Raw genomic sequence first — 23,228 nt, forward strand, 5'->3', positions numbered from 1 at the left:
TCTGATTGTACCCGACGAAGGTGTCCATGAAGCTGAGCAGCCGAAATCCGGACGTCGCATCCACCAGCTGGTCGATCTTCGGGAGTGGAAAGCTATCCTTCGGGCATGCTCGGTTGAGGTCGGTATAGTCGATGCAGATCCTCCATTTCCCGTTGGCTTTCTTGACCATGACGACATTGGCGAGCCAATCGGGATACGTGGATTCCCGAATGAAGCCTGCTTCGAGCAGCTTGTCCACTTCTTCGTCAATGGCCTTCTGCCTCTCTGGGGCGAAGGACCTTTTCTTCTGCCTCACCGGCTTCATTGTCGGGTCGATGTTGAGTCGGTGAGTAATTGTTTCTGGAGGGATGCCCGACATATCTGCTGCCGACCATGCGAATATGTCGGCGTTGGCCGTCAGCAACTCTGCCAGTCGGTGGCGTTCGGTGTCGGGCAATTGAGACCCGACCCAAACTTTTCTGTCGGGATTTTCTCCTATGGGGATCGCCTCGAGCTGCTCGGCCGGCGAACCCCGCTCTTCCTCCTCCCGTTGATCCAGTTTGTCAATTGTCAGGGGATCCTTTGTCTCGTCGCTTTGGGCGGAGATTTGGAAGCATCGTCGGGCGAGCTGTTGATCTCCGCGCATCTCCCCGACTCCGTTTTTGGTCGGGAATCGAACAAGGAGATGGTACGTCGAGACGATCGCCCTGAGGGCGTTCAATCCGGGTCGCCCGAGTATGGCGTTGTAGGCCGAAGGAACTTGGACGACCGCGAAAATGAGGGAGGCCGTTCTTTGCCGTGGTTCGGTACCGGCCGTCACGGGCAGGGTGATTTCTCCTTCTATCGTGATGGTGTCTGCGGCAAAGCCGATCAAGGGCGTGGAGACCCTACTAAGTCGATCAGTCGGTAGTCGCATTCGGGAGAAGGTCAAGTAAAACAAAACATTTGTCGAACTTCCATTATCAACAAAAATTCGTTTTACATCATAATTGGCTATTGTCGCCGACACAACAACAGCGTCGTCGTGGGGAGTCTGGATGCCCCGAACGTCGTCTTCCGAGAAGGTAATCACGTCGTCCGGGCGCGGCTTTTTCGTCGGCTCTCCTCCTGCAGACGTCCCCGGGCCCAGCCGCTTGGAGATCATGTTGATGACTCCAGCCGTCGGCTGGTTAGTCGGTGCCTCTTCAGTCGGCTGGGGGCGTCGATCGGCAGTCGGTTGGGTCGGCGGACCCTTTCGAAACTTGCCGAGATACCCTCGGCGGATGAGATTTTCGATCTCATCCTTCAACTGGATGCATCGCTCGGTGTCGTGGCCGTGGCTCCGATGGAACCGGCAGTACTTCCGATGGTCGAGGCCCTTTGCCTTCAGAGGCGGAGGCCGTCGCAGGTATTCTTTCCCTTCGATCTCCATCAAGATCTGCGCACGGGGAGCGGAGAGAGGAGTGTAGGAGTCATACCTGGGACGCACCGACCTCGGAGTCTGTCGGCGGGGTGATTTTTGGATCTGTCGGGGTGGAGAAAGCCGACTACCGGCCGGGGGCCTGCTTGGTTCGGCGGGCTCCCGACCTTTTCTTCGCTTCTCCTTCGGACCCCTGGGCTCGACCAGGCATCGGTCGGACGCTCCTTCGTCCGCGCGCATATACTTGTATGCGCGCTCCAGTAGCTCGACGTATGTTCGGGGGAGGGTCTTGTCCAGAGAATAAGTAAATCGGGAAGACCTCAGGCCCCGCTTCATGGCTGAAACCGCCATGTCTTCGTTGAGGTCCCGGACCTCGAGCGTGGCCGCGTTGAATCGCGCCACGAAGCGTCGGAGCGTCTCGTTTTCCCCCTGCTTGAGGGAGAAAAGGCTATCCGACGTTCGCGGCGGCTTTCGGCTGGTGCTGAAATGGGCCACGAACGAGTGCTCGAGCTGCGCGAAGGAATGGATACTGCCCGATCGAAGACCGGAGTACCAAGCCCTGGCAGCCTTGCGAAGTGTGGCGGGGAAGCCGATGCAAAAAAGAGCGTCGGTTGCCCCTTGGATCGTCATGAGAGCTTTGTAGCTCTCGAGGTGGTCGACTGGGTCGGTGGAGCCGTCGTATGGCTCCACGTTCGGCATTTTGAACCGACTGGGAATCGGCTCATCGAGGACCAGTCGAGAGAGAGGCTGGGCGGTCTGGAAGTCGACGTCGTTCGAAGACTTCTGGCCGTCCATTTGCAGTTGGGCGAGCCGGCGGTCGATCTCCTCGAACCGTCGCTCGTAGTCGTCCGCTCGTCGATGCTGGGAGACCCCGGGAGTGGAGCCTCCGGAGGATTCTGAAAGAGAGGCCGACGGTGTGCGCGGCCGCTTTTCCTTCCTCGCCCGTTCCAACGGGGAAGGAGAGGGCCGCTGAGACCGTCGGTCGTCGCGCCGTGGTCGCCCCTCCTCCTCTCCGTGGGAGCGCTGTTGAGAGCGCTCGCTTGGAGGCGACAGGGGTCGGCGCGGCCGTCGGCGGCTGCTCCTGGAAGGCAGAGGTCGGGCCGTCGGTTGTTGCTGGAGGCTTTTGACTGCGTCGGTCAGTACGGTCATCTGCCGTACGATGGCCGCAATCTGGGCCTCCGTGGTCACTGCAGGGTGCGGAGAGCTAGGCTCCGCCGTCGGTGGTGGTGGAGAGGCCTCTTCCCGGCGGGAAGAGCGCCTTGCCGACCCAGTGACTCTCGATCGTTGAGCTCTTGTCTTTGTCATGCTGTCCCCTACCTGGCGCGCCAATCTGTTGCGGCCAATCGCCTCGTCGCCCGATCGCCGGGAAGCGTGCACCTGCAAAAGGAAGTCCGCACTGACCGGAGGCGGCTCCGGTGGGGACCCTCCGACGGTCAAGTCAGAGAGGTGACTGGGCAACAGTGAAATGCAAACAGAGAGCTCTGAGAGGGAGAGAGAGAGAGAGGAGCGAGCCTGCGTATGTGGGAGAGACGGGCGGATCGACCCTTTGCACTGTTGCCTTCCCCGGTATATATAGTGGAGCACGGTATGGCGCCGTCATTAATGGCGCGGACAAGTGAGAAACTGTCAACTCACTGTAGACCGTCAGAGCCGCCGTGGAAATGTCATGTCACCGTGTGGCCGTCTAATCACCAGGGTTGACCTCGCTCTCGGCGGGACAATGCCTCTGGGGAACTGTGCCGCATGTCCGTGTCAGAGCTGACAAGGTCTGGCGGCTGTACGGCGATGGGAGGAGACGGCCGACCCTTGGTCGGCGGCCAGCAGAGTGGCGTCGGGTTCCTCCGTCAGTCGGCGAGTTTCATGTGAGTCGGCCTCTGGGTTTGGTCGGTCGGGAGGGATACTCCCGACATACCTCCAGTCGGCGATTGGGCCATTGAAAAGCCGTCAGTAGTGTCCGTTAGTCGGTCACTCCCGGCTTTCAGTCGGAGACGGTCGGTCGGGCCGCCAGCCGGTCGGGTCCTCCGATAGTCGGTCGGTCGGTCGGTTGGTTTCCCCCAACACATGTGATGTTGCATGCAGGAGTGGGACGGCAAAACGGCGTGCAATCATGACCCAATTTGTGTTGTTTACGGCAGTCTTAGGTAGGGGGCACCTTAGTTATATGGTTAAGTTTTCTAATATGAGCCATGGTAGGGCTGATATGGATCAAAGTTTTGATCTTAAGTACTAAAAGAAGAGTTTTATTTGAATCAGATTGAGGTGTGTTTGATTTGGTTAGATGGTGGCCTACAAATAAAAAAATCTAAAGTTTGATTTATCTAATTTTAATGGTAGTTGTTTGATTGACTACAAATTGAGCTACTAAGAGTTGTAAGCTTCGATCAAGGAGATTAGGTCAGGCCAATCAAGAGGTTATCGGGTTACAACACGTTTAAATCAGGTCAGACTTACCTATGGGTGAACATAGTTGAAAAGTTCTGATCCCACATTGAGTTATACAAATATTAATCAAGCTTTTGCATATCTTTGTTCCAACTATTTGCATATCATTTTTCTAACCAAACATAACCCGTTAATCAATAGGTGCTCGTCTGGTGGCCGCACCTCTTTGCTTGGCAACTGAAAAGCTCTGGTTTAAGTTTTGGATTGCCTCAAAATATTTAAATTTCAGTTATTATTTGAACCCTCCCTTCTCGTTCCATGTTACATAATGTAATAATTGACTGCTATTTGACATTTTCTTTAGTCATTTGTTATAATAAATCATTTTGTTCTCAAGTACAATCCCCTATGTCAGCATAGAGATGCCAGATCCGAGTAAAATAAATGACACATGTAGTCCTTTGCGTTTAGATTGTATTACTCTGTACTTTTTGGATTCTGAAAATTATTAAGTACTATCACTTTTGTTACGCACTGTTATAGGTTAAAAAAATATATTAGCTCTTGTTCGTCCTTCGAAAGCCCCTACTCTCGAGGTGTATCAAGATAAATTTTGATGATAGCATTAGGAGACACAAAAATAGAGCTGATTTCATTATCCACAGTTTTGATGCTCGACTGCTAGCGGTTAGAAGATTCCATTTCTATGAGTCCTAAATCTCAAAAACGGAGATTCACGTTGTTTGGACAAGCATCATCTTTATTGTGCAGAAATTTTGTGCGGAGAGAATTTTCATCGAGGACGATTCTGCTACTGTCATAGAACAACAGAAGACTTATCCGTTGATCCATGATATTTGAACTTTCTTTCGTCATTCTGTTACATCGTCTATCTGATACGTTTATCGAGAGATGAATAGTGTGGTAAGCTGAATTGCTATTTTTGTGACAGAATATTTGGAAGATTGGATTTGGAAGTCGGGAGATGTTTGTCTGCTTGTTCTACAGGATATTTTGTATTTTGATCATTTGAATTATTTTTATATTAAAATAATATAATTATTTGTTTATATAAAAAAATTAAATAAATTCAGTTCTTCGAAAAATGACTGTATTTTTAACGTTATATTTATATATATATATATATATTGTAACTTAATGCTCGTAACTTGCTGTCATCTAAAGCTATTATTTTAAGCATAATGATGTGTGTTGAACAAAAGCTCTGTAGTCTTCTAAAAAACAAGACTCAGAACTTGAGAAGTTTCGGAGCATTCTGCTGTACAATGTACTTTTTGAATATGATGGGTTGACTGCCCTCAAATTTAGACTGAGCAGTTAGCTTGTTTATTCCTTGCCCATAGGCACATGTTTCAGATCTGAAACTAACAAATAATACAAGGATTTAACAAAATAATGGCATGACATTTAAATATCCAGCAATTGCAGCAGCCTGAGAGGATCACATGAATGTAACGTCCTTCCCAAAAATAATATATTTCATATTTCATTATATGAGCTCCAGATCTCAATAAAGCAATTTTATTAACATTGCCATCAGCGGAGAACTTGTTTAACATTATTTTTATTTTTTATTTTTATTTTTAAAAATAAAATTATAAAATAAAAATAAAAATATTTGATACTTTTGTTTTTATTTTTACTTTAAAAATATTTTTATTGTTACTAAAAAATAAAAATAATATTTTTTTATTTTCATTATTTTTATAAAATAAAAAATCATATTTTTTTTCCGCTATTATTTTCGACTATCTTTATCACCATCTCCATCATCTTTACTATAGTATTATCTCTATTGCTTCTCTATTGATATTGTCTTTGTTATCATCTTAATCACATTGTTGGTATTCCCGCTATTATTACCGCCATCATCTTTGATACAACACCCCTATTTCCACCATCATCTTAATATTTATATTTTAAAAATAATTGATTATATCAAATATGCTAACATTCAAAAATAAATAAATATTTTTATCTTTGAAAAAAAAAAGAGAAAAAAAAAACATACCATGCAGCATCTTAACTGATCACTGCTCACATTAAAAATTATTCTTAATTAATATCTTTATCTAATTTAGGTCATTTTTTTTCTAAAAGACAGATAGGGAGGCCCAATGGTCCCAATTCTTTTAAAATTCGAATTCTTAGGATGCACCACCCATATTTGAACTAGAACCGGAAGGCGTCCTAATTATAAAATATTCATTACCGTCTTATATTTTTCTAAAAACTAAAAAATAATACTGTTACTTTAGTGTTATTGCCTCTTATTCTAGTAAAATGGCTATCACCAAGTTTTTTATAGCACTAGAATGATATGTGCAAAAGATTAAAGAGCTAAATTTTGTCTTCTCACTTGGACCAAACTCTCATACATCCATAACAACATTAATTAAAGTTTAAAAATGAAGTCAGATGGACAACTCCGACATAGACCCAAGAAAAGCTCCGAAACGTTGGAGTCGAAGTCATTTTCTATAGTTTTTTCCTTCCTCTTTTTTTTTTTTTTTTTGACAAACCTGGAAGGTCGTGCAAACCATTGCCAGTGGCGTGAATTTTCCGGTACCGAAAAGGGCCGCAGGTTGGGCGGTGGAACACGCCAAATTCCACATGAGGATTAGAGGTGGAAAGAGACAACCACCATTAGAAATTTAGCATGTTCTCACCACTCTAACCTTCCAATTGATGACAGACAACAAAATGCAACCACACATGGATGGACTGACATGACAGCGAAGACAGCGAGGTGGATGAGGCTCAGAAATTAAATATCATAGCATCTTTGGACTAAAGGGCTTTTATGGCCTTTGGGCTAGAGATGGTAGCAAGTAAAAAGGAAACATCCACTGCGCTACAAAACTTGCTCTCAAGCTTTTCTTTTATCAAACGTTTTTGTTTATAAAAGAAAATCTTAGAAAGACCCGGTAGTTTGACTTTACCAGCACAACCTTTCAATGATGATGGATTTACCCAAACATGCCATGATAAATTGATGGCTGGAAATGATAAAATGTTCGTGGTGATGCTGATGAAATCTTGTATTAATAGTTGTTAAGTGTGTTCAGACTAGACCTGCTTATCGGATGGGCTGGACCGGATTCTAGCCAAGTTCAGCTCAGAAGATTGGAACTATTTTCAGGCCCGAGCCCAGCCCGTTCGGCTTTTGGGCTTCCTTTCCAAACCCAAGCCTACTCCATGCCGGGTTTTGGGCTTCCGAGCTGGGCCTCGGGATAATCTACATGAAGAGAAAATGAGGAGGCAGTGAGCTAGTTAAGAGGAGGTGGCGAGAAGGGGAGGTGGGAAGATAATGTGAGGAAACGAGAGGAGGTGGCGAGAAGGGGAGGTGGAGAGGCGGTGAGCTAGTTAAGAGGAGGAGGTGGGAAGACGAAGAGGTGGCAAGCCGACAAAAAGATGATTGGGCTCGGGTGGTGGGGATGAGGTGACTCACGAGAAGAAAGTGGGAGAACAGGTTGAGGCGAAGAGGTGACAAAGAGAAACATGTGGGGGGATGGCTGAGACTTCGGTTCGCAAGGAAGCCGAAGATGGGACGATGCAACCAGGTGGCGATGGCGAGGAGGAGGAAGCCGGAGGATGGGAATGCTGGGAAGAAGGGGAGCACAGTGAAAACGTGATTTGAAGCTGGGAGGAGTTGGGAAGATGCAAAGTGAAAGGGGGATTTAGGAATTCGAAGAACAAGAATAGGGGATAGGGGTTCGAGCTGGGTTCAGACCGGGTCAAGATAAACCCAAGCTTGACCCGTTTAAAATTCTGGGCTTAGTTTTTGGGCCAGGCCCAATCCATCGGGCTCAAAATAAGGGTCCAAGCCCGATTAATTTGGGCCACACTCAAGTGGGCCGAGCGGGCGCTCGCTATATGACCATGTCTAGTTCAGACTGAAAGGCCCAAGGTTTTTTGCCTTCAGATACTTGAAAAGTGAAAGAGTCACACATCTGCATCCCTTAAATTCATGGTTCCCAATTTTCTTCCCAAGCGTTTATCAATGAATGAACATCTTAGCAGACGCTGAATAATGTGGTATTTTCTCAGGTTTTATACAGAAAATTATTGAATAAACAAATATACATTAATGGCATTCCACATTCAAGATCGAAGTTGATAGAGACTGCAATGTTGTAAAATAATACATATCAAATATCATTTGTATATAATAAAAAAAATTATTAATCATACTTATAAAGAATATATGTATTGTTATTTTCATGTGTAAAACCGTTTCTATTAAGCCCCTTCAAAAATCGACAGATTTACAACAGAAAGTAGGGAGACTATTACAAACTACAAATGATACCGTTATCAATCAACTTCACTTCCAGTTGCCTTTTTTAGGCTAAGCCAGTTCCAGTTGCTTTAGATGGACCAGTATTGGAAGAGAGAGAAATCTCAAGGACTTGGCTTGATGGATATTGAAACTGGAACTAGGCATAAAGATGGATAAGATGCAGTTTGGTGAAGCAAAAAAATGAAACAGAAAACAAAATGCAGTAGGACAGTATGATGAAGGTACAGTGTATCCATCATATGTACTTTTAAAAAAGAAAAATTTAACACCTTGTGTCATCTCCAAACCGGTCATATGCAACAAAATCACCATTTGAGACAAGAAATGTGGATCTACATAAAAACAGTTCCTTGACCATTTCTTCATAAAAATAAGACCAGAAATTACGTCATCTATGGGCCATCCACAAGGACTATAGTTTCTTCGAATTTCATGATAATATTTTTTCTTTTAAGTTGCTGGTTTCAATCTCTTCATGACAACCAAACAGTAATAATGTTGAAGCTGATTGTCTTTTTCAACCTCTTGAGAGTATTTGCTCATAGATGAGAAAATGATATCAAAATGCCAGTTAAGAGAAATCTAACGAGGCATTCCAAGTGATCCGGGATGGTAGTAATGAGGAAAAGACCATTAAGTGAAGCTACTGAAGTAACTTATTCATGCTTTATCATGGGCTAAAGGTGAGCTGAAGCTTTAGAATTGCTATTAGTATGGATCAATAGTTGGGTTCATTATCTGACAAAAACTGCTTCCTGGCTTGATAAACGCTACTAGTGAGATCAGACATTCTTATCTGGAGCAGCAGCATTGCTGTGTCAAGTCATAGTTGCTGAATGCCGATTTCAAAGTTTGCTTCTTCCTATCCGACAGGAAAAGATAATATCGAATGCACAGTAAGCTTGAAACGTGAAACCTATGACATGGTAGGCAGGTGGACAGAAAGAAAGGTGAAACCATCAAAAATAGTAAGCATGACTACTTTAGAGAAAATAATAAGCATGATTAATGAAAATTTTAACCGATAAGTGATCTGGAAATGATGTTTATTATGTAGTCTTATCCAAATTTCCTCCTCTGTTTATAAAGCCTCAATCAGTAAGGAGGCATGACAAGAACTTTGAATTCGAAAAAGGAAAAAAAAAACTCTTTTAAAAATTTTGGAATATATGGAAACAGATTTAAAAAGGGGCATGCTCTATTGCATGGGGCACCCTCCACTGCAGGATATGGGGAGGGTCAAAAAGAAATTACTAGAATATGAAGACATTTCCTTCAAACAATCTACAATACTACAACAATAATTTTGAGCCTTGCTATGCTATAAAGAAATTACTATTAATCAGAGTGTTTTAGCAAGGCATCAAGCAGTTAAAAAAATGGCAGTTCTCTTGTAGCGACTACTGGTTTTATCTAATCTAGCTCATCTGAAACTTGGTTCATCATGTGTACATTTTGATCACAGGTGTTGATTTTGTTGGGTTAACTTATTTACCATGCATATGAATACCAAGTTATAGCTATAGAGCCTGAAAATACACAACCATTTATGCCTCCATGAACTGAAATTTTAAATTAATAATTTTGGTAGATTGGTCCCAGCTGAAAATTGAGGTTGAACCTTGTAATAATCTCTCTTCTTTCTTTTCCTCGTCCATCTTCTGTACGACCATATTTCTTCCTGATGCATAAAAGATGACTTCAGCAATTCAAAAAAGAACAGGACATACTACGGGCATTACCTGAATTGACATTGTAAAAGTAAATACAAATGCCAGCTTAGCTTCCATTATAATATCTAATTTAAACTAATTTAAAACATAATTGATAATGATGATAAAAAGTTAAGCTATACATGCCAATAAATTGGCAAAAAAGAATGAGCCATAGATTTGGTACTACTGTGGAGAACATGCAAGGTCAACTTGCACAGTAAGAAATGCGAGATTACATAATTCTAATGCACCAAAAATAACTTTAAGCAAGATCTGAATGTGGACAATAAGAACTAGATTGCCATATTGACATGACCTCATTAGGCAGCTAGTGATGGGAATGATGTGGCAAGCAACTTCTCGATGGGTGAGGGCTAGTTCTTGGCATTAATTGGTGGCATATTTGAAGCATCTATCCTATTACTGGATTCGGGTTTTGTTTCCAAAGCACCAACAGCTCCTAACACCTCCAAAAAGAACTTCTTGTTTCGAACAATCCCCTGTTTATTCATACGCTTCAGCAAATTGTCAAGGAGCTCTTTCATGTTAGCTTTAGTGTAGGCCTTGTAGAGTAATTTACATATCAAAGCATTTGGCGTTAAACCTTTTTCAATTGCATAATCCAATAGTTGATCAGCTTCACTGGGCAAACCACTGATGCGATAGGCATCAAGCAAGGCATCCAAACTAGAAATTTGTACCGCCTTTTGGGTATTTATCATCTCATCAAATATCTCTCTGGCTTTTGAAACACAGTCACGGTATCCATAAATTGTGATAAGACACTGTAACTGGGTTGGAAGCCTAAACTAATCATCTTTTTGTAAACAAACTCTACCTTCTCTCTAAACCTAGCTTTCCCATAATTTGTTATCATTGAATGGAATGTAGGAAGAGTGGGCTTCTCCTTTGAGTGCAACAAGCTCTTAAACACTTGCTCCATTTTATCGAATGCTTGTCGCCTCCCATATGCATCAATAAGTAGATTGAATGTGATCATGTCTGGCTTGCACGGATTGCTTTTCATTCACAAAAGTACAGATTCCATTTCTTTGAGCATGCCATACTTCCCATATGCATCCATGACACCATTATAAGTATAAATATCAGGAGATATGATGCTTTCATCAAGATCTTTGAATAATGCATTCACTTGTTTTACATTCCCAGCCTGAGCAAATTCTCTCAAAAGAATATTATAGGTCACAACATTGGGTTGGCATCTTTCAATGCCTTTCATCTTCTCAAAGTTCCCCAGAGCTTTTCCCCAAGCCTTAGCTTTATCTCATGAATGAAGATGTGTGGTAATCAGTGCATTATATACAGAAGTATCTGGTCTACAACCACTATTCCGCATCTGAGAAAATAGCCACATGGCCATCCTTGTCTGGCCTTTCTTTCCCATAACAGATATCAACTTTGAGTAAATATAATTATCAGCAACATACCAGCGCAGTCTCTACATCCATCTGAATACCTAACAATAAGTAGCATAAAATAAAGTTAATGAAAAAGGCAGTTTACTTAGGGTTTTAGAGAAGTATACTTTATATCTACAATTCTGCATAGTTACCATGTTTATAACCATGAATTCAAAGTGGGGGAATAGAAAAACTATTATATGATTGCTGATTCCTGAGAAGGTCCAAAGTTCCATCTGCGAGAAGATTTGCTATGCTAGTGGCGACAGCAAGTATCCACAAATATTTAGGCTAGATCACAAATAAAAGGAAGTACCTCATTCTTGTCTAGATATTTAAAAGAATTAATTGAAATATGGAATTGTCCTTGTTAGTGCTATGAGCTTCAAATCAAAGCCATGATTTTAGCTTAATCTCAATATATGACTACAGAAGGCACAAGCCAGGACCATAGAAACCCTGCCAATATATGTGTGTGCATATCTACCAGTGTGCTTACATGCGCATGTACATGCATGTATGTGTTTGTGCATATGTGTGTGCATGTGAACATGTGCGTGTACATATAGATATGTGCGCATATATAGTGAATACCTATACATATAGATACATGTGTTGTGAATATGTCTATGTACAGTATGGGTGCATTTGCATGTGTCATTATTTACATATAGAAATATGTTTTTGTGTGTGTTGTATGTGCATGCATGCATAAATATATAGATATGGATACATGTTTTTTGTGTGTGTATTGCGGGTGTGTGAATATGTAAATATATAGATATAGATATATATTTGTGTGTGTATCGTGCTGTGCAGGTATGTTTTTGTGTGAATATTGAATCATTTAATTAAAGAACTACATTTGATTATCTCTTTGATTATCGATCTCAGTGCATATGCATTAAAGGAAGAACATAAAAACATAACTATGGACTAATAGCCACATAATACATGAGCATTCTGTTGATGAAAATGCTGGTGTGGTTGAAATGCAGAAAGCTGCTAAGCAGGGCCACAAAATTTTCCAGGTTTTTATGAAGGTGGATTCTATACCACTCATGAACCCTATGAGAGGATAACAAGAGGCACCATGCTAAATAAGTTTTTTTAGTGGAAGGCATCAGGCAAATCTATGTCAAACATGCAAATTGTGTATTCACCCATAACTTCAGCGAGGCTCATAAAGCTGCTAACAGGGGAGGAAAGCAACAAAGACAATTTGATGAGTTGTATGTAGGTCCATATTTGATTAATTTGTTTTTCGATTGATTGAAGCTTCCTGATTGGAGCTGATATGATGCATGTTATCTATCAAAGACAATTAAACAAAATTCTTTAAAAAAAAAAAATGATATAAGTGGCTTAACCTTCTCTATATTATAGAACTGAGAACTGACTTACAAGGAGCAGAGATGAATAGATTTGTGTCCTACTTCACAGCTGCATTGAAACTGAGGATGAGACTGTGACAAATGTCGAGCTCACACAAGCTACTGCATATCAAAATGACGAGTCATGCTATACATCCATGAAGAGGTACCACAACATAGTGACTAAAATGATAAGAATTTTAGAAGAACAATTTGGCTACATGCAAGAAAGTTCACCTAATGAGAATATCCTCTCACTTAAGAAAGACTATGACAGTCCTCTCACTTAAGAAAGACTATGACAGATGTCGACCTTACACAAGTTACTGCAGATTGAAGCTATGGGTCCTACTACAAATCCTTGAAGAGAATATCACAACAAAGTGACTAAAATGACAAGAATTTTAGGAGATCAATTTGGCTGCTTGCAAGAAAGTTCACCTAATGAGAATATCCTCTCACTCAAGAGACTATAGGAAATTCTTTAAAGCAGAGAAATGAATAGATAACCCAGACAGTCATATTAGAATTTGGTGAAGTGAGTTGCAACTCAAAAAAAAAGAAAAAAGAAAGGCAAATATAAGGGTATATATATAGCCTTTTGGAAAATGACATTATTTATAGGTGATAAAAACTACTTATATAGAGATTCATCGTGGATATTGTAGAGATGCCCTGTGATGCGTGTCATTTGTATAGTTTTTTTTATCAACATCTACTAGAAAACACTTAGTAATGAATCATGAACTCCATCAATCCAAAGTCCCTTGAGATGCCTATCTAGAAGTATCTTTATCAGATAAGTTCAAATAAGTAGGAAGACAACCCACTACTATGAATGCAGATGATCATTACTCATACAAAGCATATGCATTAAGCATAAACAACACAAGTATGTTAGACAACATGCGACATTGATTAGTTTCTCTCTCAGCAATCACTGCTTCTATTAAACAGGCAATCAAATCCATGTATAGCAATCACCGAAGAAGTTCCAAACAACAATGAAAGCTAAAAAAGGATTTTATTGCAAGAAGATCAAAGTTCAGAAACAACATTTAGTGTTACATACAAGCAAGCAGCCATAGAAACAATACCGACAAACTTTCACATACATATTGTAATGGAAAGTTTAGAAATATAGAAGCTGGTATAAAATTTTCAACAGGAAAAATAAGTTTAATAAACACAGTAACAAAATTCAACCATTGGATATAGATAAAGCAACAAAACAGCTCCATCATAGAAGCTCTGCAAGGCAAAGGAGACGAGAGCTATCAAAAATATATGGGACCAAACTTCAGTCAGATAACTCATAGCAACAAGTCAAACAAATAAGAAGAGCATCAACATTCGATCTTTTAGTGAAAACCATTCAAATATCTTTGCCAAGAACTCAATCAATAAACCAAAATGCATCAAGATCCAACCTTTTTTTTTAAGAAAAATTCACCACATTTCGCATCCAACACCTCAAAATAAACACATAGGATAAAAGAGACGAACCTCCAAGCACTGAAGCCAGAAATCCGTCTTCCCGAGCTCCTCGAACAGCATGAAGCAATGTTCCGTCCTGACCACCCTCACGTTGTCACCGGTGGCTCCTTCTCATTTCCCACCTTCCTTAGTATCAACCGGACGAGCGCCTCCGCCTCCGGCTCCCCCTCGCCCTTCTCGGCGGCCTTCTTCTTCTTCGGCCGGGTGGACATTGAGCTCGCCACTCGAATGGGAATTTTCCCGAAAAGAACGAAAGATGGGCGTTGAGATTTCGGAGCGGGGAAGAGGAATGGAGTTGGGAATGAGAGCTGGATAGAAGGGAGGAGGAGGGGCTGGGTTTTGGGGCATTGCGATGGGCAGTGGTTCGAAGTCGAAAAATCGATTTGGCGGCGGAGAGGAAGCTGCGGTGGAGTTGGATTTGGAGGGGAGATTGAGAGGAGATTTTTTTGTCGCTCCCTCGATGTTGGCCTGTCGGTGCGTGATTCGAAGCGATTTCATTGCCATGGCCGAGAAGGAAATATTATGTGACTGTTTCAGCAAACGAACGGCTGTGATTGGAAATTAAAAGATTTTTAAAATAAAAACTTTAAAGAAATTGAAAGTAAAAGATTTTTTAAATTTAAAAATTTTAAAATATTTTTTTTAATGGAAGGAGATATCTGACAGTTTCAGCAAATGAACGGTTTGATTCGAAATTAAAATGTTTTTAAAATAAAATTTTCTATTTTCTAAATATTGGAAGATAAAAACTTTTATAATTGTGAAAAGCTTTAAAATTAATTTTAAAAGGACGTGGGCCTTTGGGAATTGAACCCGACGTGAATCGAACACGCAACCTTCTGATCTGGAGTCAGACGCGCTACCATTGCGCCACGGATCCTGTCGATTTTAGGCGTTTTTTTTTTCATCATAATCTTTAGATTCTTGGACGTGAATGGAACTAGAATCTATCGATCTACAAATTCTTATTTATAGGAATTTGTCTGTAACAATACTATTATCAACCTTATTTTTTCATGATGATGCTGAATGGGCTCTTAGCATTGTGAAGAGGCATGAAAGGACATACGAAGCAATTTATTACTAGAGTTCTGCTTAAGTGCTTGATATGCATGCCTAATTCAGATACTGGCATGGGAAGAATCCTAAAGACTTTTAGAATCAGGTTACTTGGAAAGGTTGCATTCTTTATGCTCTTCACCAATTTATTAAGACAGCCTTTCATTCCATGCAAATCATTTTACAATAGTTCATATGTTGAAGCATTTGGCAACCCTTTTTTTTTTTTAAATCTAATTGTTGTTTCCATTAATAGTGATATCTGGATTTTTTTTTTTTTTGTTTGGAGTACCTATTATCTTATTAAGTATTTTTAGCATACTAGTATTATTAGTGGAGATCTATGAGAAGAGAGAAACAATCAGCATGTGTTTCAAATTTACTTAAAAAAAATTAATTTGATGGACAAGCTCTGAAATGGTTTGCAGGGTGCTAGTCTGGATAGAGCTCTAAAAGCATTATATGTATGGAGTGGTGCTAGCACTATAAAAGATGTGATGTGCTCTCCAAATATTGTACAGGGAAGTTCTCCTCATCATCATATACAAAAAGTTGATGGTTCTCAAAACGATGGGCTGTACTTCAAATTTTGATATTAGAAGTATCATCCTTTTTTTTGAAAAAAAAGAGCTTAGCATGTCTCTTTAAGAGTAGATTAGTATATGATATACCGTTTTTATCTTTTTAGGTGTATCTCTATTGTTATCGTTGCCATTGTTACTGACTTGTTGTTACCAGTGCCACTGATGTTCCTATTCTTGGTATTATTGAACTAGAGTGGGAAGAAACCTAATTGTATTATTTTTGTTATTGTTACTACCGCTATGCTCCTATTCCTGCTATTACTAAACTAGGTTGGGAAGAAATTTGGTTGAGACCAGGATGAGGGCAAGACCGGAATACAAATCATTAGTACCAGACCTCAATGATTTTATCAATTGCACTATTGATACCTGTTGGGATATACCGACCGATCCTACTGCCGACTCACCAGCGCCGATCCATCCTCAACACCGACTCTATTACGGGTCCGACCGACTTCGTCCGACCGACGGTGGACAACATCGATAGTGACTACCGATCGTGTCCGACCGGAGTGGATCGACCTAACGGGCCAACGTCGCCTCTTATCACCTGAGAGCCGATCTCCCGTGACCGACTTCCTATCGGATGGGACACCGCCGACTAACCATCAGTTTGGATACCTGACGTCCCACCTTTATAGGTCCTTCTAGACGCCGAATGAGCGGCATGGGCTGCAGTCCTATCAAGCAAATGCCGTACGAACGTCAGGAGGGCATTGTCCTGCCAGGAAACCTGGGGTGCTGTCCTGCCAAGGACGCAAATTAATTCCTAGGACCTGTCAACTCGTCAACGACGTGACAACCTCCGACGATTTGACAACTCTCCAGTTGTCTACATCACCAACGGCGAGGCCATACCACCTCCTACTATAAATCGGGAAAGGCAACAGTGCTAAAGGAGGTCCCTTCGAAAACTCTCAAGCTCTCCCTCTTTCTCTCTCTCTCGTTGAGCTCCTTGTTTCTTTTTCGTTGTTGCCTAGTCTCCTCTCTGACTTGACCGTCGGAGGGTCCCCACCGGAGCCGCCTCCGGTCAGTGCGGACTTTTTTTTGCAGACGCTCGTTTCCGACGACCAGGCGATGAGGGGATTGGCTGCAACAGATTGGCGCACCAGGAAGGGGCACTACCGTAAACACACGATCGACAGCATCAGAGATTATAGCCCTCATGGAATTCGAGATGACAAAGACAAGAGCTCAGCGATCGAGGGTCACTGGATCGGCGAGGCGCTCTTCCCACCGGGAAGAGGCCTCTCCTCCACCCTCTATGGTGGAACCCAGCTCTCTGCATCCCGCAGTGACCACGGAGGCACAGATCGCGGCAATCGTGCGGCAGATGATCGTGCTGACAGATGCGGTCAAAAGCCTTCAACAGCAACCGATCCGGCTGCCGCCTTCACCGATCGAACAACCGACGGCACGTCCGATACCCTCCAGGAGCAGCTGCCGGCGCCCGCACCAATCTCCGTCGCCTCCTCCGGAGCACCTGCCACAGCACTCCCACCGGGAGGAGGAGGGGCGCCCGCGGCGTGACACCCGTCGGTCTCGACGACCATCTCCTTCCCAGCTGGAACGAGCGAGGAAGGAGAAGCGGCCGCGAACACCATCTGCTTCCCTCTCGAATTCGTCGGGAGACTCCACTCCCGGGGTCTCTCAGTACCGACGGATCGACGACTACGAACGCAGGTTCGAGGAAATCGACCGTCGTCTTGCCCAATTGTAGGTGGACGGGCAGAAGTCCTCGAACGACGTTGACTTCCAGACCGCCCAACCTCTCTCCTGACTCATCCTCGATGAATCGATCCCCAGTCGGTTCAAGATGCCGCATGTGGAGCCTTACGACGGCTCCACCGACCCAATCGACCACCTGGAGAGCTACAAAGCTCTCATGACGATCCAAGGGGCAACCGACGCTCTCCTTTGCATCGGCTTCCCCATCACGCTCCGCAAAGCTGCCAGGACCTGGTACTCCGATCTTCGATCGAAAAGTATCCACTCCTTCGAGTAGCTCGAGCACTCCTTCGTGGCCCACTTCAGCACCAGTCGGAAGCCACCGCGAACATCGGACAGCCTTTTCTCTCTCAAAAAATGAGAAAACGAGACGCTCTGACACTTCGTGGCGCGGTTCAATGCGGCCACACTTGAGGTTTGAGACCTCAATGAAGACATGGCCATCTCGGTCATGAAGCACGGGCTGAGGGCGTCCCGGTTCGCCTACTCCCTGGACAAAACCCTCCCCCGAACGTACGCTGAATTGCTGGAGCGCGCATACAAGTACATGCACGCGGATGAAGGAGCTTCCGACCGGCGCCTGGCTGAGCCCAAGGGCCCGAAGGAGAAGCGAAGGAAAGGTCGGGACCCTGCCTTGCCTAGCAAGCCCCCGACCGACAGTTGGGTCTCACCCCCACAACGGAACTAGAGGTCGCCCCGACGGTGGAGCCCAAGGCCGACACGCCCCAAGTACGACTCCTACACTCCTCTCTCTGCTCCTCGTGCGTAGATTTTGATGGAGATCGAAGAGGAAGAGTACCTGCGATGGCCTTCGCCTCTGAAGGCAAAGGGCCTCGACCGACGAAAGTACTGTCGATTCCACCGGGGCCACGGCCACAATACCGAGCAATGCATCCAACTTAAGGATGAGATCGAAGCTCTCATCCACCGGGGATATCTCGGTAAATTCTGGAGGAACCCGCCGACTCAATCAGTTGCCGACCGACGACCCCAGCTGACTGAAGAAGCGATGAATAACCGACCTACGGCCGGGGTCATCAATATGATTTCCAAACGACTGGGCCCGGGGACGTCTGCTGGAGGAGAGCCGACGAAGAAGCCACGTCCGGACGATGTAATTACTTTTACAGAAGAAGATGTTCGGGGCATCCAAACCCCCCATGATGACGCTGTTGTTGTCTCGGCAACAATAGCAAATTATGATGTAAAAAGAATCTTTGTAGATAATGAAAGTTCAACGAACATTCTGTTTTACTCGACCTTCTTCCGGATGCGACTATCGACCGACTGACTCAAGAGAGTCTCTACGCCCCTGATAGGCTTCGCTGGAGATGCTGTCGCGATGGAAGGAGAGGTTACCCTACCTGTGACAGCTGGAGCCGAACCACGACAAAGCACAGTCTACTTGACTTTTGCGGTCATCCAAGTGTCCTCGGCCTACAACGCCATACTTGGAAGATCCGGACTAAATGCCCTTAAGGCGATAGTTTCGACGTATCATCTTCTGGTTCGGTTTCCGACCAAAAATAGAGTCGGAGAGATGCGCGGAGATCAACGCCTCGCTCGGCGATGCTTTCAGATCTCTGCTCAAGGCGACGAATCGAAGGGTCTTCTAACGGTCGACAAGCTGGATCAACAGGAAGAAGAATAGTGGGGTGAACCGGCCGAACAGCTCGTTCCCATCTCAATAGCGAAAAACTCCGACCGAAAGGTGTGGGTCGGGTCTCAATTACCCGACCCCGAGCGACAACATTTGGCAGAGCTACTGAAGGCAAATACCGACGTATTCGCCTGATCGGCGGCGGATATGTCGGGAATTCCTCTAGAGATGATGACACACCGACTCAACATCGACCCAGCGATGAGGCCGGTAAGACAGAAGAAAAGGTCTTTTGCTCCAGAAAGACAGAAGGCCATTGACGAGGAGGTGGATAAGCTACTCGAAGCAGGCTTCATCAGAGAGACCACCTATCCTGATTGGCTCGCCAACGTCGTAATGGTGAAAAAAGCCAACAAAAAGTGGAGGATCTGCATCGACTACACCAACTTAAATCAGGCCTGTCCGAAGGACAGCTTCCCACTCTCGAAGATCGACCAGCTGGTGGATGCGATGTCCAGTTATCGACTGCTGAGCTTCATGGATGCTTTCATCGGGTACAATCAGATCCGAATGGCGCCCGAAGACGAGGAACACACCGCCTTCATGACCGCCAAGGGCCTCTACTGCTACAGAGTAATGCCTTTCGGACTGAAGAATGCTGGCGCCACCTACCAACGACTAGTCAACAAGGTCTTTAAAGACCAGATCGGGTGCAACATGGAAGTATATGTCGACGACATGCTGGTGAAGAGTGCGCAAATTTCGGATCATGTCCGGGATCTCGAAGAAACCTTCCACACTCTACGACGACACCAGATGAAGCTGAACCCGACTAAGTGCGCCTTCGGAGTAACCTCGAGGAAGTTCCTCGGATTCCTCATCTCGCAATGAAAAATCGAGGCCAACCCCGAGAAGATCAAGGCCATCATCGATATGCGACATCCAGACACCAAAAAGGAGGTGCAGCAACTCAATGGAAGGATCATCGCGCTCAGCCGATTCATTTCTCGATCGGCTGAGAGATGCCTCCTGTTCTTCAAAATCCTGCGACAAGCCAAGCATTTCTCTTGGCCGGACGAGTGCCGACAGGCCTTCGAGGAACTGAAGAAATACCTGGCTTCTCCGCCACTCTTTGTAAGATCGGAGGTCGGGGAGATCCTGTACCTTTACCTGGCTACCTCCCCGGAGGCAGTTAGTTCGGTGCTCGTCCGAGAGAGTGAGAACCGAGTTCACCAACCGATATATTATGTCAGTAAAGTGCTTCACGAAGCTGAGACTCGATACTCAAGGTAGAGAAAATGATTTTTGCTCTGGTCATTTCAGCACAGCGGCTCCGTTCGTACTTCCAGGCACATGCTATCATGGTCCTCACCGACCAACCCCTGAGAGCAATCCTGCACCGCCCTGACACATCGGGACGGCTGGCGAAATGGGCTGTGAGACTGAGCGAATTCGACATCCAATACCGATCGCGGCCTGCTCTCAAAGCCCAGGTTCTGGCCGACTTCGTCGTCGAATGCCCGACAACCGACCGACCGTCGGAAGAGCGGGGCCCCGAGGAGGTCGGGACCTTCGAGTGTGACCCCGATTCGACCTGGGTGTTGTACATCGACGGAGCCTCCAACGCTCAAGGGAGCGGGGTCGGTTTTCTGCTCACCAACTTGGAAGGAGTGGTTACCGAGCACGCCCTCCGATTTGACTTCAAGGCCTCCAACAATCAGGCCGAATATGAGGCGCTCGTCGCGGGCTTGAGATTGGCACTGGAGCTCGGGGTTGACCGACTCAAAGTCTTCTCCGACTCTCAACTGATCGTTGGGCAAATCAAAGGCGAGTTTGAAATGCGGGATCCGACCATGGTCAAATACCATCAAAAAGTAAAAGATCTCGTGGCACCCTTCAAGTACTTCGAGATCTTCCACATCCCCAGGGCAAAAAATACTCGGGCCGACGTGCTCTCCAAGCTCGCGACATCCGACTACGGCATCTTGGGCCGGACGTTCGTGGAAAGTCTTGAACGATCGAGCGTCGACAAGGTCGAAGAGGTGCTGCAATTGGCGGTGGAGCCGAGCTAGATGGACCTGATCGCTCAGTACCTGACCGATGAATCTACCCCCGAAGACCTCGTGGAAGCCAAACGACTCCGGTGGGCGGCTTCCCAATATGTGATGATCGACGATCGATTGTATAAAAGGTCATTCTTTCTTCCCTTGCTGAAGTGTCTGGGACCGACCGACGCAGACTATGCCCTCAGAGAAGTACATGAAGGAATCTGCGGCGATCACTTAGGGGGCAAGTCCTTGACTTACAAAGTCCTGCGACAGGGCTACTACTGGCCCACTATGAAGAAGGATGCGGCTGAGTTGGTTCGGAGGTGCGAACTGTACCAAAAGTATGCCAACATACAACACCGACCCGCCGGTCAGCTTGCTCCGATCGTCGCCCCGTGGCCCTTCACCCAGTGGGGAATCGACATACTCGGACCCTTTTCTCCGGCATCCGGACAACGAAAGTTCATCATCGTCGTGATCGACTACTTTACTAAGTGGGTGGAAGCCGAATCCCTAGCACAAATCACTGAGCGGAAGATGGAGGACTTCGTACAGAAGTCCATTTTTTGGTTCAGACTGCCAAACACCATCGTTACCGACAATGGGCGACAGTTCGACAACCAGGACTTCCGAGACTTCTGTGCAAGGTTTCAAATCATGCACCGACTAACCTCGGTCGGACATCCATAATCCAACGGTGGGGTCGAGGTGACCAACCGAACCATACTGCATGGGCTCAAAATCTGACTAAATGAAGCCAAGGGCCTCTGGGTCGAGGAGCTGAACTCCATCCTGTGGGCATACCGGACGACACTCCGGGTCCCGATCGGAGAATCACCTTTCAGCTTGGCCTATGGAACGGAAGCCATGATCCCGCTGGAGATCGGGCTGCCATCAACTAGGGTTGAGCAGTATCGTGAGCCGGACAACTCTGAGTGTCGGAGGGCCGACTTGGACCTCTTACCCGAGCTCTGACGTGAGGCACAACTTCGTATGGCTTCCTACCGACAAAAGGTGACCCGATATTACAACGCCAGGGTGAAGCCGAAGCTCTTTCGACCTGAAGACCTGGTCTTGAGAAAGGCGGAGGTCTCGAAACCCCTGGATCGGGGAAAGTTATCCCCGAACTGGGAGGGACCCTATAAGGTGGCCGACACCTACGGACCGAGAGCTTACCGGCTGGAGACCCTAGAAGGGATGGCCATCCCACGGACTTGGAATACCGACAATCTGAGGTTGTACTATCAGTGAACTTTGTATCTCCCCATTTGGAATACAAACTCGGTTTTAAACCTCAGAGTCTGAAATTTCGACTCTTCGACTGTTGTTCGGCGCTCACCAAGGGATGCGAGTCCCCGACGTCCCAATTCGGACTTGACGATCCACTACGAACCGACGGACCGACCGCCAACGATGCATCGGACGCTTAAAGGATCGACGCATCTGCGACGACGGGAGTTACACTCCTTCTACATCTAAAAATCTCGACCAAAACGATCGAATAGAACGATCGGCCGACTTGCCGACCCGGCTCCGATCGGGAAAGGTAAAGCGCCAACGCAACTGACGTCGCATTCGTGACTTACCGACCAGGTCACGATCGGTCGAAGGGTATTCGGCTTACCATCATTTATCACACGGCACGACGCAAGTACCCGACCTAAGTCTGGGTAGTGGGAACTCGACTTACCATCGCTTTCTCGATCAAACACGTCGATGCCGTACGACGATGTATCAGACGCCATCCGACTGATCATGCCGGACGACATTCGGGTCATCGGGGTGCACCCAAAGGTCGGTCGACCTTCATCCCCGCGAACGACCTTCGACTCCGCTAGCGCGCCCGACTCAACGGACTCGTGCCTGGAAGTCGGTCGACCCCCGACTCATGCCAGGACGACGTACGTTCCACTCTGGCCTACGATTTACGACTTAGTGACAGACGTTCGGCTCAGGCCTTAGGACGAGCGGTTAGAGGTCGGAGTTCATCTTGCCTACCCTATGGCATGCTACCGGCTATCTCGACTAACAACTTGGGATGTCGTTAAGTGTCCTAATGTGGTACATCGGGACTGCGACTCTCCGATCCTATGACTCCACGACTCTAAGTCGCAACACA

General features: G+C 45.4%; 1 protein-coding gene, 1 non-coding gene and 1 pseudogene across 2 annotated transcripts; 1 reads left to right on the forward strand and 2 right to left on the reverse strand.

Annotated features, from left to right (window-relative positions):
• Positions 1–8,326: 8,326 nt before the first annotated feature.
• Positions 8,327–14,580, reverse strand: LOC105033035 (pentatricopeptide repeat-containing protein PPR5 homolog, chloroplastic-like; annotated as a pseudogene).
• Positions 14,581–14,898: 318 nt separating this feature from the next.
• On the reverse strand, positions 14,899–14,970 carry TRNAW-CCA (transfer RNA tryptophan (anticodon CCA)). Its single transcript has one exon. It is a non-coding gene; the product is annotated as a tRNA-Trp (tRNA).
• A 5,389-nt stretch (positions 14,971–20,359) lies between these two features.
• On the forward strand, positions 20,360–21,133 carry LOC140853075 (uncharacterized). The gene is made up of 2 exons (XM_073247178.1): positions 20,360–20,892; positions 20,989–21,133. The coding sequence occupies exons 1-2, from the start codon at positions 20,360–20,362 to the stop codon at positions 21,131–21,133; spliced, it is 678 nt and encodes a 225-aa protein (XP_073103279.1).
• The last annotated feature ends 2,095 nt before the right edge of the window (positions 21,134–23,228 follow it).

This window comes from Elaeis guineensis, chromosome 13 (genome assembly GCF_000442705.2).
Source record: "Elaeis guineensis isolate ETL-2024a chromosome 13, EG11, whole genome shotgun sequence".
Classification (NCBI taxonomy): Eukaryota; Viridiplantae; Streptophyta; class Magnoliopsida; order Arecales; family Arecaceae; genus Elaeis; species Elaeis guineensis.